The sequence below is a fragment of the Taudactylus pleione genome, unplaced genomic scaffold, assembly GCF_031769625.1.
Source record: "Taudactylus pleione unplaced genomic scaffold, aTauple2 ptg000016l, whole genome shotgun sequence".
Taxonomy (NCBI): domain Eukaryota; kingdom Metazoa; phylum Chordata; class Amphibia; order Anura; family Myobatrachidae; genus Taudactylus; species Taudactylus pleione.
Window position 1 is genome coordinate 51499062 of NW_028284418.1, and position 14191 is coordinate 51513252.

At 39.8% G+C, this 14191-nt stretch overlaps 1 protein-coding gene across 1 annotated transcript in view; it reads left to right on the top strand.

Annotated features, from left to right (window-relative positions):
- Positions 1 to 14191, top strand: part of PLCE1 (phospholipase C epsilon 1) — a 415545-nt gene that overhangs the window by 183535 nt on the left and 217819 nt on the right. The window contains exon 4 of the mRNA XM_088476428.1: positions 11584 to 11845. Coding sequence (XP_088332554.1) covers positions 11584 to 11845 — 262 coding nt within the window. The remainder of the gene's footprint in view (positions 1 to 11583; positions 11846 to 14191) is intronic.

Sequence of the window (14191 nt, forward strand, 5' to 3'; positions counted from 1 at the left end):
GGTCAAGACCATCGTAACTATCGGGCTTGCGACAAGACCCTTGTGGTAGGGTCTCATGGCCGCAAGCCCCAGAGAGATTTCGGCTCAAACAGAGCCGGAATCTCTCCCACTGACATCACTTGTGATGTCAGTGGGCCGCCCTCTAGGAGGACACCGGAGCAGGATTTTGCATCATCAGCACTGGAGTGGTGGAGTTTGTTTCTGTATATATATATTTATATATATATATATATATATATGCACCGTCTCGGTCAAAAAGACATTCCTTATTGCCAGAATACCTTTAACCTTCCAAACTGCAAAAATAGCATTGGTGAGAGCCAGGCAGAAGTCATGGTTTCCCCTTATAAGAAGATACACACACAATCCCCCACCATGCTGCATAAATGTCAGGCAGGAAAATAGGGTCATGAAATTGCTGAGGAATCAGCGTTTTCACAGTTGGATATGAGCTGTAGGAAAAGAAAGATGGAACAGAGGACTCAATATTTTAATTATTTTTAAAACAATATTTCTCTAATTCTAGTGCCCAGCACTGGGACTTAGGGGGTATGTAAGAAGAGATGGTAAGTGCCAAATCTGCTACAGGTTTTGGCACTTACACTGAACCTCAGTATGTATGAAAACAGATAACATGGAGAAAAGTAACATTTCTCTATGTCATCTGCAAACATCTCAACAATTTTGACAGATGTTGGTAAAAAACGATAAGTGCACTATTGTGGCTTATCTTTTTTTTGTTCCACATTTCAGCAGGATTGCATGCGCAGTGGGGCCAGCCAGGAGGTAATACACAGAGCATGAGCACTAGTCTGATGCGCTGTGGGTTTTGCATGGATCGCCAGAGTGGGGAGTTTTATCTACCCCACTACAGCGGTGGCTTTATTGCTTCCTGCTTCACCTCGATAAGAGGCAAAGCAGAAAGAGAGAGCGTGGCAATATAAGTGCCGCTACGCATAGTACATCTGTTCCATAAGTCCTTTGATGCTGCGGCTGCCACACACTGTTCTGGTTAGTTACAACAGGCATTAAAAATGTACATACAGTACTACATCATTAAAGATTCAATCCACATTATAGGTGCATAGCACCAACATTTCTCCCTGATGGTTAGTCGGCACAAACGTTTATGGTTGTTTACACTAGTGAGCAACTACTGTTGGAGACTTAACAGACATTTCTGCTTGTAAATTATTTAGTTTTTAGCTGCTCCACATGTTAATCTCATGGTTGTTATGAATGGACTGTCTAGAGTACAGAGAATTTCTAATTACAATATCGAAGAGCACTAAAATCTCAATGTGACAGAATCTGTCGTACTTTTATGACCACATTGCTGTACATAAGGAAATAATGGAAATGTAATTGTATATGAACAATGAGCTAACAAAGTTGGTAACAGGATCTAAGGTACAAGAGATGTGTGTAGTAAATAGACGGTGTGGACGGGGACTTCATAAAACTTTCTGAAGGTGGATAGGGAAATAAGTGCATACTTCGTTTTGATCAAGGATCATAATACTTATAAGATGTTTGGGTTGTTCAGTTTTAGTGTCATTTATACAGTATAAATACCATGTTTACAAATATTTCCATTTCTCCCACTTGTGGTACATAATTCATTTGAATTGTATGCGCAGATAATGTTTAACCTTTGCTGCGCATTCATTTAAAATTCTATGGTCCATCACATAATAATGACTGTTCGGTACAGTACTTCTTTCCAAGAAAATGTAACCTAGATATTGTAGGCATGTGTGAATAATGCCATTGATAAAAAAAAAGCAGCCTAGACTTTCCTAGTACCAGAAATAGTGGTTATATATTACATATATTAACTGTAGAATGTAAACCATTCATCACCTTATATACCCCTTTTCCACCGCCACAAAAATCCAGGTTATTGCCATGTCAACCTGGGTCACGGTTCAGTGGACAAGGCTTCTAGAATAAAAAACCTTGAGTCGACTGACCCGGCATTCCTTCCCGGGTTTCGAACAGGGTTTAATGCGGGTAAGGCTCAGTGTAAACGGGCCAGGACCCGTTACAGCATAGTGATTGGGTGAAATCAGGAGGTGTCTGCGACAGTTGTCACCGGAAAAGTAGAGGTTGTAGCCTCCCTGTATGGTCCGGACTGTTCCGGTGTTTACCCCATCCCTGTTAATACTGGGAGGGTGTAATCTCTCCCTGCCCATCTACCCGGTGACAGCTGTGACTTCAGACACCCTCTCGGAAGGACCCCCCCTGCTGCAGGTCGCTGGACCGCTCTGGTCTGGCATTCAGGGGAAAGTTGGAGTTTCTGGCGCTTGGTGATGACATCCAAGTGCCAACACTGCACCCGTGTGCGCTGTGAACGGTGCCGACCCGGGAATATCCCTGGTCTGTGCAGCAATGGGAAAGGGGTAAGTTCCGGGTCTGACCTGGCTTAGAACCACGTTCCAAATCCCAGGTCGGACCTGGGACTTTGGTGGAAAAGTGTTATTATTATTGGAAAATTCTAAAAGGAAATTTATCGTAACTCACAGCTGAGTATGTATGTTTGCTCTTTTAGCTTGCTCCCCATGGTGTTTCAGTGATGGTCATTCCAAGCTAAGGACTACCAAGGTTGCTATCAAAGATTATTATTTACATAACTATGCTTTTAATTGCTTGATTAGTGTGCACTATAGCAATGTGTTGATTTTCTTTTTAAAGCAACTGCTAAATGGGCCACACGGCGGTGTATTAGTAAGCATTACCGGATCAGGGAACAGTCTGTATAGAGTTTGTATGTTCTCCTTATGTTTACGTGGGTTTTCTCCCATTCTCCAAAAACATACTGGTTGGTTACTTCTGATGAAGAATTAATCCTAGTGTGTATGTTTGTCGAAGTGATCAGGAATACATATTGTAATCTCCATTAGAGTAGAAACTATTGAGAATGGCTGAAATATTCTCTGTAAAGCTCTGCGTAACATACAGTCAGGTGCATAAATATTGGGACATTGACAGAATTTTCATATTTTGGCCTCTATTCACCACCACAATGGCTTTGAAATGAAACAAACAATATGTGCTTTAACTGCAGACTTTCAGATTTCATTTGAGGGTAATTACATCCAAATCAGGTGAACAGTGTAGAAATTACAATGGTTTCTATATGTGCCTCCCACTTTTTAAGGGCCAAAAGTAATGGGACAAACTAAACAATCCTAAATCTAACTTTAACTTTTTAATACTTTGTTGCAAATCCTTTGCAGGCAATTACAGCCTGAAGTCTGGAACGCATAGACATCACCAGGCGCTGGGTTTCATCCCTGATGATGCTCTGGCAGGCCTCTAATGCAAATGTCTTCAGTTCCTGCTTGTTCTTGGGGCATTTTCCCTTCAGTTTTGTCTTCATCAAGTGAAATGCATGCTCAATCGGATTCAGGTCAGGGGATTGACTTGGCCATTGCATAACATTCCACTTTTTAGCCTTAAAAAACTCTTTGGTTGCTTTTGCAGTATGCCTCGGGTCATTGTCCATCTGCACTGTGAAGCGCCGTCCAATGAGTTCTGAAGCATTTGACTGAATATGAGCATATAATATTGCCCGAAACACTTCAGAATTAATTCTGCTGCTTTTGTCAGCAGTCCCATCATCAATAAATACAAGGGAACCAGTTCCTTTGGCAGCCATACATGCCCACGCCATGACACTTCCACCACCATGCTTCACTGATGAGGTGGTATGTTTTGGATCATGAGCAGTTCCTTTCCTTCTCCATACTCTTCTCTTCCCATCACTCTGGTACAAGTTGATCTTTGTCTCATCTGTCCATAGGATGTTGTTCCAGAACTGTAATGGCTTTTTTAGATGTTGTTTGGCAAACTCTAATCCGGTCTTCCTGTTTTTGAGGCTCACCAATGGTTTACATCATGTGGTGAACCCTCTATATTCACTCTTGTGAAGTCTTCCCTTGATTGTTGACTTTGACACATATACACCTACCTCCTGCAGAGTGTTCTTGATTTGGCCAACTGTTATGAAGGGGTTTTTCTTCACCAGGGAAATAATTCTTCTGTCATCCACCACAGTTGTTTTCCATGGTCATCCGGGTCTTTTGGTGTTGCTGAGCTCTCCGGTGCGTTCTTTCTTTTTAAGAATGTTCCAAACAGTTGATTTGGCCACACCTAATGTTTTTGCTATCTCTCTGATGGGTTTGTTTTGATTTTTCAGCCTAATGATGGCTTGCTTCACTGATAGTGACAGCTCTTTGGATCTCATATTGAGAGTCGACAGCAACTGATTCCAAATGCAAATGTCACATCTAGAATCAACTCCAGACCTTTTACCTGCTTAATGGATAATGAAATAATGAGGGAATAGCCCACACCTGTCCATGAAATAGCTTTTGAGTTGATAGTCCCATTACTTTTGGCCCCTTAAAAAGTGGGAGGCACATATAGAAACCGTTGTAATTCCTACACCGTTCACATGATTTGGATGTAATTACCCTCAAATTAAATCTGAAAATCTGCAGTTAAAGCACATCTTGTTTGTTTCATTCCAAAGCCATTGTGGTGGTGAATAGAGGCCAAAATATGAAAATTCTGTCAATGTCCCAATATTTATGCACCTGACTGTATGTGTGCAATAACAATGACTATTAATAAATGTCTGTTAAAAATGTATTGTAATTATATACATAGGGGGAACTCAATTATTTTTTCGTGTCCGTAGCTTGTTGGGAGCTATTCAATTGTCTGTGCTGCTGGGCGCAAGTGCCATATCTAATCTTTTGCATTTTTGGAGCGACATCCGCGATATGTGATGGGCGTCACTTTAGACGGGAGATACCGGCGCGAGAAGACAGTTGAATTCTCCCCCGAGTTGCCAAATTATTATGACCATCATGCCCTTACTATGGCGTGAATTTTTCTTGGCATGGATTCGACTAACTGTACACGAATCAGTGGGCTCAGACACTCACATGAAAAGCATAATGTTTAGTGTTCACTCTAGGATTTTTTTTAGGCAGGATGCTGATCACTGAGTAGGGAAGAAAAGGGGCATGGCTTTATGGCACCCCCCCCCCTATTTCCATCACTCATACAAAAGAAGACCGATAGTTAATTTCACATTTACTACTACATTGATGTATAAACTGCTCAGTGACATGTGGAAAGGAGTCGCACTCACACTCCTCCCCCTCACCTGAGATGACAATGGTAAGGAGTACTGCGGAGGGTGACGTGGAGCCAGGACTCACACAGTGACAGCAGGCCTGGAGCTGGAGCCTGCAGTGATATCAATGCTCACCTCCCCCCTCTGGGATCATCTCCCCTGGCACCAGGCCCCTCTCTTCCGTGTTCAGCCTCTGCCTTGAGCTCTGGCCAGGGCACAGCATGATGGCTGTGACTCCCCTCCGTTACTGTCCCCGATACAGCCAACTTTGTCCCGCAGGAGGGGGAAAAGCGCTGCTTCTGCTGCCCTGGCAGTTCCACTGCCACCTCATTTCTCTGTGACACCAGCACCTCGGCCTCATGATCCTCTCTGGCCCAGTCAAGTGAACTCTGCCAGCAGAACCAAGCACCCCTGGTGTCAGAAAATGCTGGGACGCAGCGGTCCCTCCTCGCGCTGCTGGTTATGGTGTGCCAGGCAGGAGGCGAAACTAAAATACTGGCAGCAACAGGATAAAAATGGCTAAAACAGCCTAGTGGGAATGCTTACATTGCCTCTGCCAGTTTGAAAAGTTCAAAGTTTGTGCTGTTGTCTCCATATCCTCACCCTACTGTCTGCATGGTGTAATTTAAAAAGTGATTCCTCAGACCTCATGACCCGTTTCAAATTATTTACAGTCCAATTCCTGTGTTCCTTAGCAAACTGGAGGCGTGGATACCTTGTTTGCAGCAGATAGCAATGGCGTACACAGAGGCCTTCTACTTCTGGAGCCTATACAATGTAATGTGCGGTGCACTGTTAGCTGATAGGCCATAAGAATTGGTTCCTGATTTAGATTATCTGTAATTTTATACACTGTTTCCTGTCGGTGGGACTGTACAAGTCTGCCCACTCTTCGTTCAGCTCAAGCATCCAGTAGCCGTTTACGGCTATAGTGCTCAAACCCATGTTTTTGTCTGCTGGTCCATTCTGTGTACATTTTAACAAATTCCACCCTCATACAATTCACCAGTGCACTGTTTTGCTAATGCTTGCACTGCTGCTATGAGTGCCAACAATCATATCATGTTCGAAGTTGGTCAGATCGCGTTGTTTATCCTGAATGTCAGGGAGAATCCCAGAAATAATGGTGATCTCCTTAGCAATCTCACTGAGGCCAAGCTGCGATACACAACACAGTGATGATGTCATCACTCCCTGCCTTCCATGGGAGAAACACTGGGGAGAACAATAAGAATGTGTGCTACCAGAAAATGGTCACTGCTCTTCAGCACACTAATGCTACATGACTAGGTGTGAATGACTAATTGCATGAACTTGGTGGAGGGAAGAGTATTACAGGGGGTAATTTATGATGTTACAAAATATTAAATAAAAATTATGTGTGTTCTGAGCTATGTAACTGCAGTTGGACATAAGGCAATTTTATGAAACAGATGGAGCAGTACACACCATTTTCAGCCAAGCATGCGTACTGTAGGTATTGCTTTGACAATTTTCTTTAAATGCTTTTTCAATAGTAGGTAAGTGTATGACATAAGGCTTGCAGTTCAACAAAACTTCTTAATTCTGTCATTTCCATTGGCTGAATGTTTAAATTTGCCTCCCCCAAACACACATACAAAAGACAATTTTGCATTGTTTTTATCGCATTTGTAATTATATTAATAGCTTTCTTTTACTTTCTTAAAACAAAAAAAAATTTCAAGGAAGGACAGGAACAAGACAACAGTAATGTAATGCAGGTTTCAAATGTTTGTTGAATAAAGTAAATATTTTGGATTGAATACCAAAAATGTCAGTTTATATTTATTTAGATAATGGTGCATTGTAAAGCTGCCTGTAAATTACAAAGAGCAAATAATCAAACACAAGGTCATTGTCTGTTGAGAGAGGGAACATAATTGGAAAATTTTCTACAATGAACATATTTTCTGGCGACAGTCTAGAGGACACTTTACACATGTTAGATTAACACCATTATTTCTTATATAATCCGTCCAAGGAAACACTGTCTCCTTTTTTTGTCAACAAGGCATTTTTTCCTGTAGCTGTTAGAAGAGACTTTAATTTACTGTAGCCGTTATGGCTTTCTCCATCTCGCATATTTTGAATGCTTTTTCTGCAGAGTAACTTCTATATTTAGACATAAAAGTTACTGCTCATTAGCTTAAACAGAGTAAGCGACAGATAAATGCTCTTTTATCTTCTGGATTGCTAATGCTTAACTTGTTTAATGAGCATTAGACATTCATTCATAAATGCAGAGTTTAATGCACCAGGTCCTGTTTTCTTATAGCATTACTTCATAGTGAAACCGGATTACATTTTGTGCCCGTTATCCCAATGCTTCATTTGTTAAACGTTCTCCCACTGCCCCATGTGTTTGTGTGGTGGTTCGTGTTTGATAAGCCACATATTGTATTACTAGGCTAGATTGCTTGCCAGTTGAAAAATTATGTATTATAGTCACGACTAGGGGCTATACAGTATATAGCAGAGGTTATACAGTTACATACATTGTATAATGAAGGGGCATAGTACACAAACAGTAACTCTCCAGCTGTTTTTGAACTGAAAGCCCTGGTTATCAGGATATGCCTGTAGTTTGGCAACTGCAGAACCAAAAAGAGATCATGGGGGTTATGTAATAGGTTCCTATTTCACGGAGCAGTTTGTTTTTCTGCGAAATTGCAGCTAAATGTAAAATTTGGTTCAGCCTTATAACACATTGCTTCTTTAAATTTAGGTGCCATCTCGCAGAAAAACAGACTGCTCCGTGAAATTTAAACCTACAGATGTGTCCTCGTACATCTAGCCTCAATATGCCACGCAGCGCAACTTGCCTGACGTAAGTGAGCCTCCAGGCCCCGCGCTACTTTGCTAGCGTTGGGCATCTTTTTTTTTTTTTTTTTGCTGAAAATGCATCTCTATGATATGAAATCTGTGTGTGACTGAGTCTGTGTATGAACCACAACAGAATTTACAGAAGTAAAAAAGCTGAGGCCGCTACATTGTAGCACTTCGTATACAGATTCAGAGACGCAGACGCACACAGATATACAAGTGTCACATATCAAATTAGTCGCATCGTATTGCTACTTAGATGCATTTTCGGCAAAAAAGACGCCCGGCGCTTGCAGACTCTCATGGGACCTGGCGCACTGAGAAGGCTTCTTAACGCGACTACAGCAAATATGTATAAGGACACATCTGTATTACGTAACCCCTTATGTTTTTAGTTACAAAATATCTACATTGTATTTGATACAACTATTTATAAATATACTTGATTTTTTGTTTGGATCAGGCCCTATGCTATCATCTTAGAGCAAACACTTTAAGGAGCAGAGGCAGTGAGAGGATGGACTACATTGTAAGACCTGGCTGTTCTCTTCCCCAGATTTTACTATTGGGCCTAGTAATGTATTACTCCATCACTGTATCCCCCCATACAGAATTACAAAAATTAGGTTACACCATCCTCCATACAAAAATATTCTTTTGAGTGTACCATACAGGCTAACATGATCAGCACAAAAGTAACAGCTCTTTTAGTTTTTCTTCTAGGACTGAGAAATAACATTTGCTCAGATTTGCATTTACAAAAATTCCCCTGAAACTGTTAGCAACACATTGCTGGAACTACCAATTACATTGTTATGTCACGTTCTGACAAACCTATACTGAAAATATTTTTTATAAATACCGTCAGTGCTCTCCATACAATATTGTACCTTTTGTATTCTGACTTTAATGATGCCTTAAAATTGAGTCCTGACTGACAAATCAATAGTTGCAGAATTAAAAACATAGAATTATGGCACGCTAAAACCAAAATCTGCTCCGTTGTTTATGGGACCTACAGTATGTGGTGATCCACTGGCAAGAAAAACACACAAATGTCATAATCCTGTACACCGAAAAGTAGCAGTCAACATGTTTGGCAGCCTTGCATATACCAGGCCTTATGTAGTAGCCTGTGAGATGATATTGCTGCTATAAAAATATAGGCAGACTGGCTGTAATTGCATCCGGGTCTACATTGCGCAGGCCAGTACATAAGGCCCATCATGGCTAGTTAAGACAGCAGTGGTAATGCACAAGTATTTATTATTACATAAACTTTAAGTATAACTGAGCAATAAAGAAACCATTCCAAATGTTCATAGATTGAAAGCTTAGGTTAATGTCTATTTTACATAGTCATTTTAGGTAAATGTGTCGTGCTCTCTAAGTGGGCCCTTTGGTGAGATGTGGAATGATAGGTCTACAATAAGTCAACAGGGTGATTAGATTGACCTGTAATTGGTCAACAGTGTCAAAAGGTCAACATTCAATTGGTCAACACATTATTTGTTTGTTATTTTAGTGTAACCCTTAACATTAAACCTAACTCTAAAAATCATGAAAAACCATATTCCTTTATTTTTCGAATGTTATTTCTGCTATAAACAGTATGAAACCTGGATGGTGTGCAGAGCAAAGATGTGAATAATAGTTGGGTGATAGCCCATCAACTTGAGCATGACTGTGTGTGGTCCACTGTACATAATCTATTTCCCTCTGGCTTGGAGTGAAACTGGTGTAGGTTCTGCACCTATGACCATGACCAAGGGTTTAATACATATACGTAAGGTCGCATCTGTACGTTTGATTAGATCATAGTAAATGCATCTTTGATGGAGATAGACTGCAGAAATCTAGGACACCTTTTTTCGTTAGATGCTGTGTTTCTACAAGACAAGATGTCTTTGTGGGCATTGGTGGTTGAGAGATTCCCTTGGAAGCAAGTCTTTCCTTGGCTTTGCTAGGGCGGAAGCATATTTTATAGTAACTTTTTATTACCAAGCTGCTGCTTCTCCTCTCACTGAAATGTTGATAATTCATGTGCATCCCAGATATGGATGCAGTATAAATGCTCATAGCCACATCCTGCTTGTTACTACTTACATACACTGAATGTAATAACTAAGCTGCACTGACCTACATTCTTGCAGTGTACCCATGTGCAGGAGGAGACAGCAATTCACCAGAATAAGGATTTTATAAAACACAATTATAATTCAATAACTTAGTTCACTAAGCAGCTTTTCAGTTCTGTTTAATTTTGCACACTTCATTCTTTCTTAATGACACTTCTTGTTTATTGGATTTAAGAAAGAGAATAATACTTCCAATTTCATGGCCAGTCAGTGGAGCCAAATACACCTGGATTGTATTGCAAATTGTATTCTATGTTAATATTCATTACAACTAGAAAAAATAAACTTCAGGTCAGCCTGACCCAACTTGTATTTTTCTCTGTGGAGTCTGCTTTCCCTAAAGTAATTGTAAGCCTTAAATGTAAACCTACTGTGCACACAGATCATTTGTTTCAATTGGTTTAATTAAATTGGTTAAAATATAATTGTTTTTATTTGTACTGTGCCTTGAAAGGGTCGTCTAGTTTTAGACCGAAAGCAGCCGAGAAATGTCAGGCAAATAAACAATGTGTACTGTTGATGAAGTAATACAGCATATTTCAAATTGGTAATAGGGAAGGGACAGCATTGTGGTTTCAAATCATTGTACTGTACTTTTTAAAGGGGGATATTTTCATCAATCTTTATTGAAATGCAAACCAGTAGAATAAACTAGTTACTCAAGTAATATCACAGGTAAATACAGTATTTTGCAGCTACATTCCCATATAGCATTCTAGTTCCCTTGTCCCACAATGGATCACCACCCCACCCAACACAGGATTCAAGAGCATCTGCTAAACTAAGAGAGTTCAGTGTTCTTCAAAGCATGAAATGAAATCAAAAGACCTCTATTGGCCTTATTCAGCAGTGCACACTAGTGCGCATATGCAGAACGGGTCTGCGATCCCGCACGCAGTCCGGCAGTGATTGACAGTCTGCTGCCATTTCTGGTGTGGGGCGGGGGCAGTTGACGGCCTTCGTTTCCCAAAATGGAGACGTGTTTCCGCTGTTGGAGGGGGGGGGGGAGTGAGGAGGCCAGGGTCTCTGTCTGCTGACAGAGATTTCCTGGCCTCTTTTGTGCATCTGCGACGTCCGCCTTGCGTGACCCCACTTAGTCGGCCGTTGGACACACAGCTCAGATCAATAATGCATGCATTATTTACATTGCAGCTGTGATAGCAACTTTGTCCTCTGCTGAATCAGACCCTAAGTCAGCAATGGGGTGTTGGTCCCTGGACCATCGAATCTGTCCAACCATACCTTTTAAAATGTATTTAAACAAACATGATTAATACATATGATTCCATATAGAGGTGTTGCCTAATTTACTACACTGGGAGTTACAGTAAGGGTAATGCTGCTGTTCTAACTTTCCACATCCTACTATTTCGCTATGTATTGGCCACATCTGAAGAACCCCTATATTCCCTGTATAGAAATTGTAATTGAACGTTCCTTTTTGTTTTACAGATTTGTAGTGCAGGCCATGGGGAAGAGGACGGTGGTGAATTTTCTGTGTGTCTGCTTGAGAAACGGTTCATCCCAGTGCATTGCCCAATCATTGACATATCTGCAAAACAAGATGCCGGTGCTGGATTTCATGCAACTTTGCAAAGGACTACAATTTCTCAGTTCATAAGTGGCGCACTGCTAGAGGCAACTGCATTGTTGGGTGCAAGAAGTGGTCTTCCCAATTTGCTTGGTGGCTCAACAGGAAGAATAATGCTGAAAGGTAAGCATTTACTTTGTGTTTGCATTTATCTTCATGACTTCAAGTCTTAAAGCCTGGTTCAGAGGTAGACGTAATACCGGTAGTTGAGCGATTTTTTTTTTTTTTTTTGCAACTGCACATGTGTGAAAATCCTTTAAAACGTGTTGTTTGTGTAATACCTTAAAATGATACTTTGTGCAGAAATGCGAGTTGCTGAAAACAGAAACGTTGTTCTTGGGCAGGACGGTGACTTATGGAGCATACACACGGTCAGATTTTTCTTTTGAACGATATCGTTTGAACAATTTTTTTTTTTTCAAACGATTTGAACGATTTTGCTAACGATTTACTCAACGATTTGAACGATATCTGAAAAAAAAGAACTATATCTGACAAATCTGACTACAAACATGTCAGATGTCGTTCTCTAACAAACGTGAACGCGCATCGTTCATCGTCCATCGTTCATGCTTGTACACATGAACGATTTTTTCATCAGATTGAACGATTTTTAAAATCGCTATCGTTCAAATCTGATGAAAAATCTGACCGTGTGTATGCACCATTAGTGGTTAGAATTTCTGCTACACAGCACTGGGTTGATGTGTTTTGTTGTGTGGTAAAGCATTTACACTCATAATTAGTGCAGAAACTAAAGTGAAAAAGTGATTAGTGGGTCTTTATGATCCAGTATAACGGTGGGTAATTTGAGTATAGAAAGACAATATATGTAAATTTTGCATAAACTGTGTACAATAGAGTGTTGGTAATTGAGTAGAATAAATTATGTGGGTTAAATTAATTGTTCAGGAACTTGAAGTTGTGAAGTTTTAAAGTTACGAGTTTTTGGAGGCTAGAAGGGATTGTACAAGGTAATAAATTTCACAGAGACTGTGCACCACCCCATCCTGTAGCCAAGAACGGGATCAAGTAATTAGTGTGGAACAGAGATGCAGATTTTGAGTGGAGAAGTCGAGTTGCCATTTTCGGTGATAAATTGGTGCACTTGTTATATAGCATCCAAGTACAAATACACCAGTCCAGTGCCTTGGTTTAAATATTGCAGCTAGTATTATTAGCTGCACAAAAATAAACAAAACATAAAAGTAAATACTGGCCTGTCCACCTCTAACTAAACAAAATGATTCCCTCTCTCTGAGTGGAAGGAACTAACTTCCCTCTCTCAAAAAAGATGTCTTTAGGACAGCACTTACATTCAGTAATCACAGTGTCTCTCACCAGGCCTCAGACCTATTATCCAAGCATTGAGAGACTGACTACAGAGGCTAACACATCCTTTATCAGCCTATCACATGTGGTCTGGCAAACATGGCTGCTAATCAGCTTCTGTCTACCAGACAGACTAAAAGCCTGGGGCATATATATCTCTCATTCACAACCTTTTCAGTGTTTTTGATACAGTATAGATGGTCTCAGTTTAGGACAATTAAAAAATGCCATTTTATATTTATACTACATCTTTTATATGTTGTTTAATTGCATTTCTGAACATTTGTGTTTTCTTTTTTAAACATGTTTTTTTCTGATGTAAGTCTCCTTTCTATTTCTTCTGAGTACTATTCTCAGGTTACACTAAAATGACAAAGATGGTAATTTTATAAATACAATATTTTTCTCTTAATGTGATTTCCTTTTATTAGATACATGTTTTTCTTTTCCTTTGGATTGTTATACTAATATATAATGTAGTAGAAATATATTGTAATATTCCATGATTGAGCCATTTTAACATTCTAATTTGCTGTTGATTTCAGAGGTCATCATAATTGGATAATCATGTGAAAGATACTTTTATGGCTTACTTACTGTATCATTGCTGTTGATAAATGATATCAAATTATCGTTATTGAATATTATATGCCGAGATCACTAGGATTCCACCACTAGGCATTGATAATACACTCTGATTATGATTTCCCCTTCTGGCAAACACATATAATTGATGTTTCTTTTTAAATACAGCTTCATTCTTTATTTAAAAATTTTGTTTAACAGTTATTTTTATGGTTAAAATTATATTTTTCACATTCTTAAATTTGAGAGATAGAGAGCAAATGGTAATTCAACAATTGTAAATTAAATTATTGTTATAGAAGAGAGTGAGAACTACAAGACAATTGCTTTAGTTTTTGTTAACTTTAAGGTCATTCTCTCTTTTTTAAAACAGTCCAAATAATTTCCTGTTATCACATTGAGACAAGAATTGTCTTGAGCTTTTCCTGTTCCATAATTCCTCTTATGAGTCTGCACAATCGGGGGCAGTTTTCTATTAGACAACATCATGATAACGTCTGTATGAAAATTATGTAGTTTGCACCTTTACAAACTTTGCACTGTTATCTGACC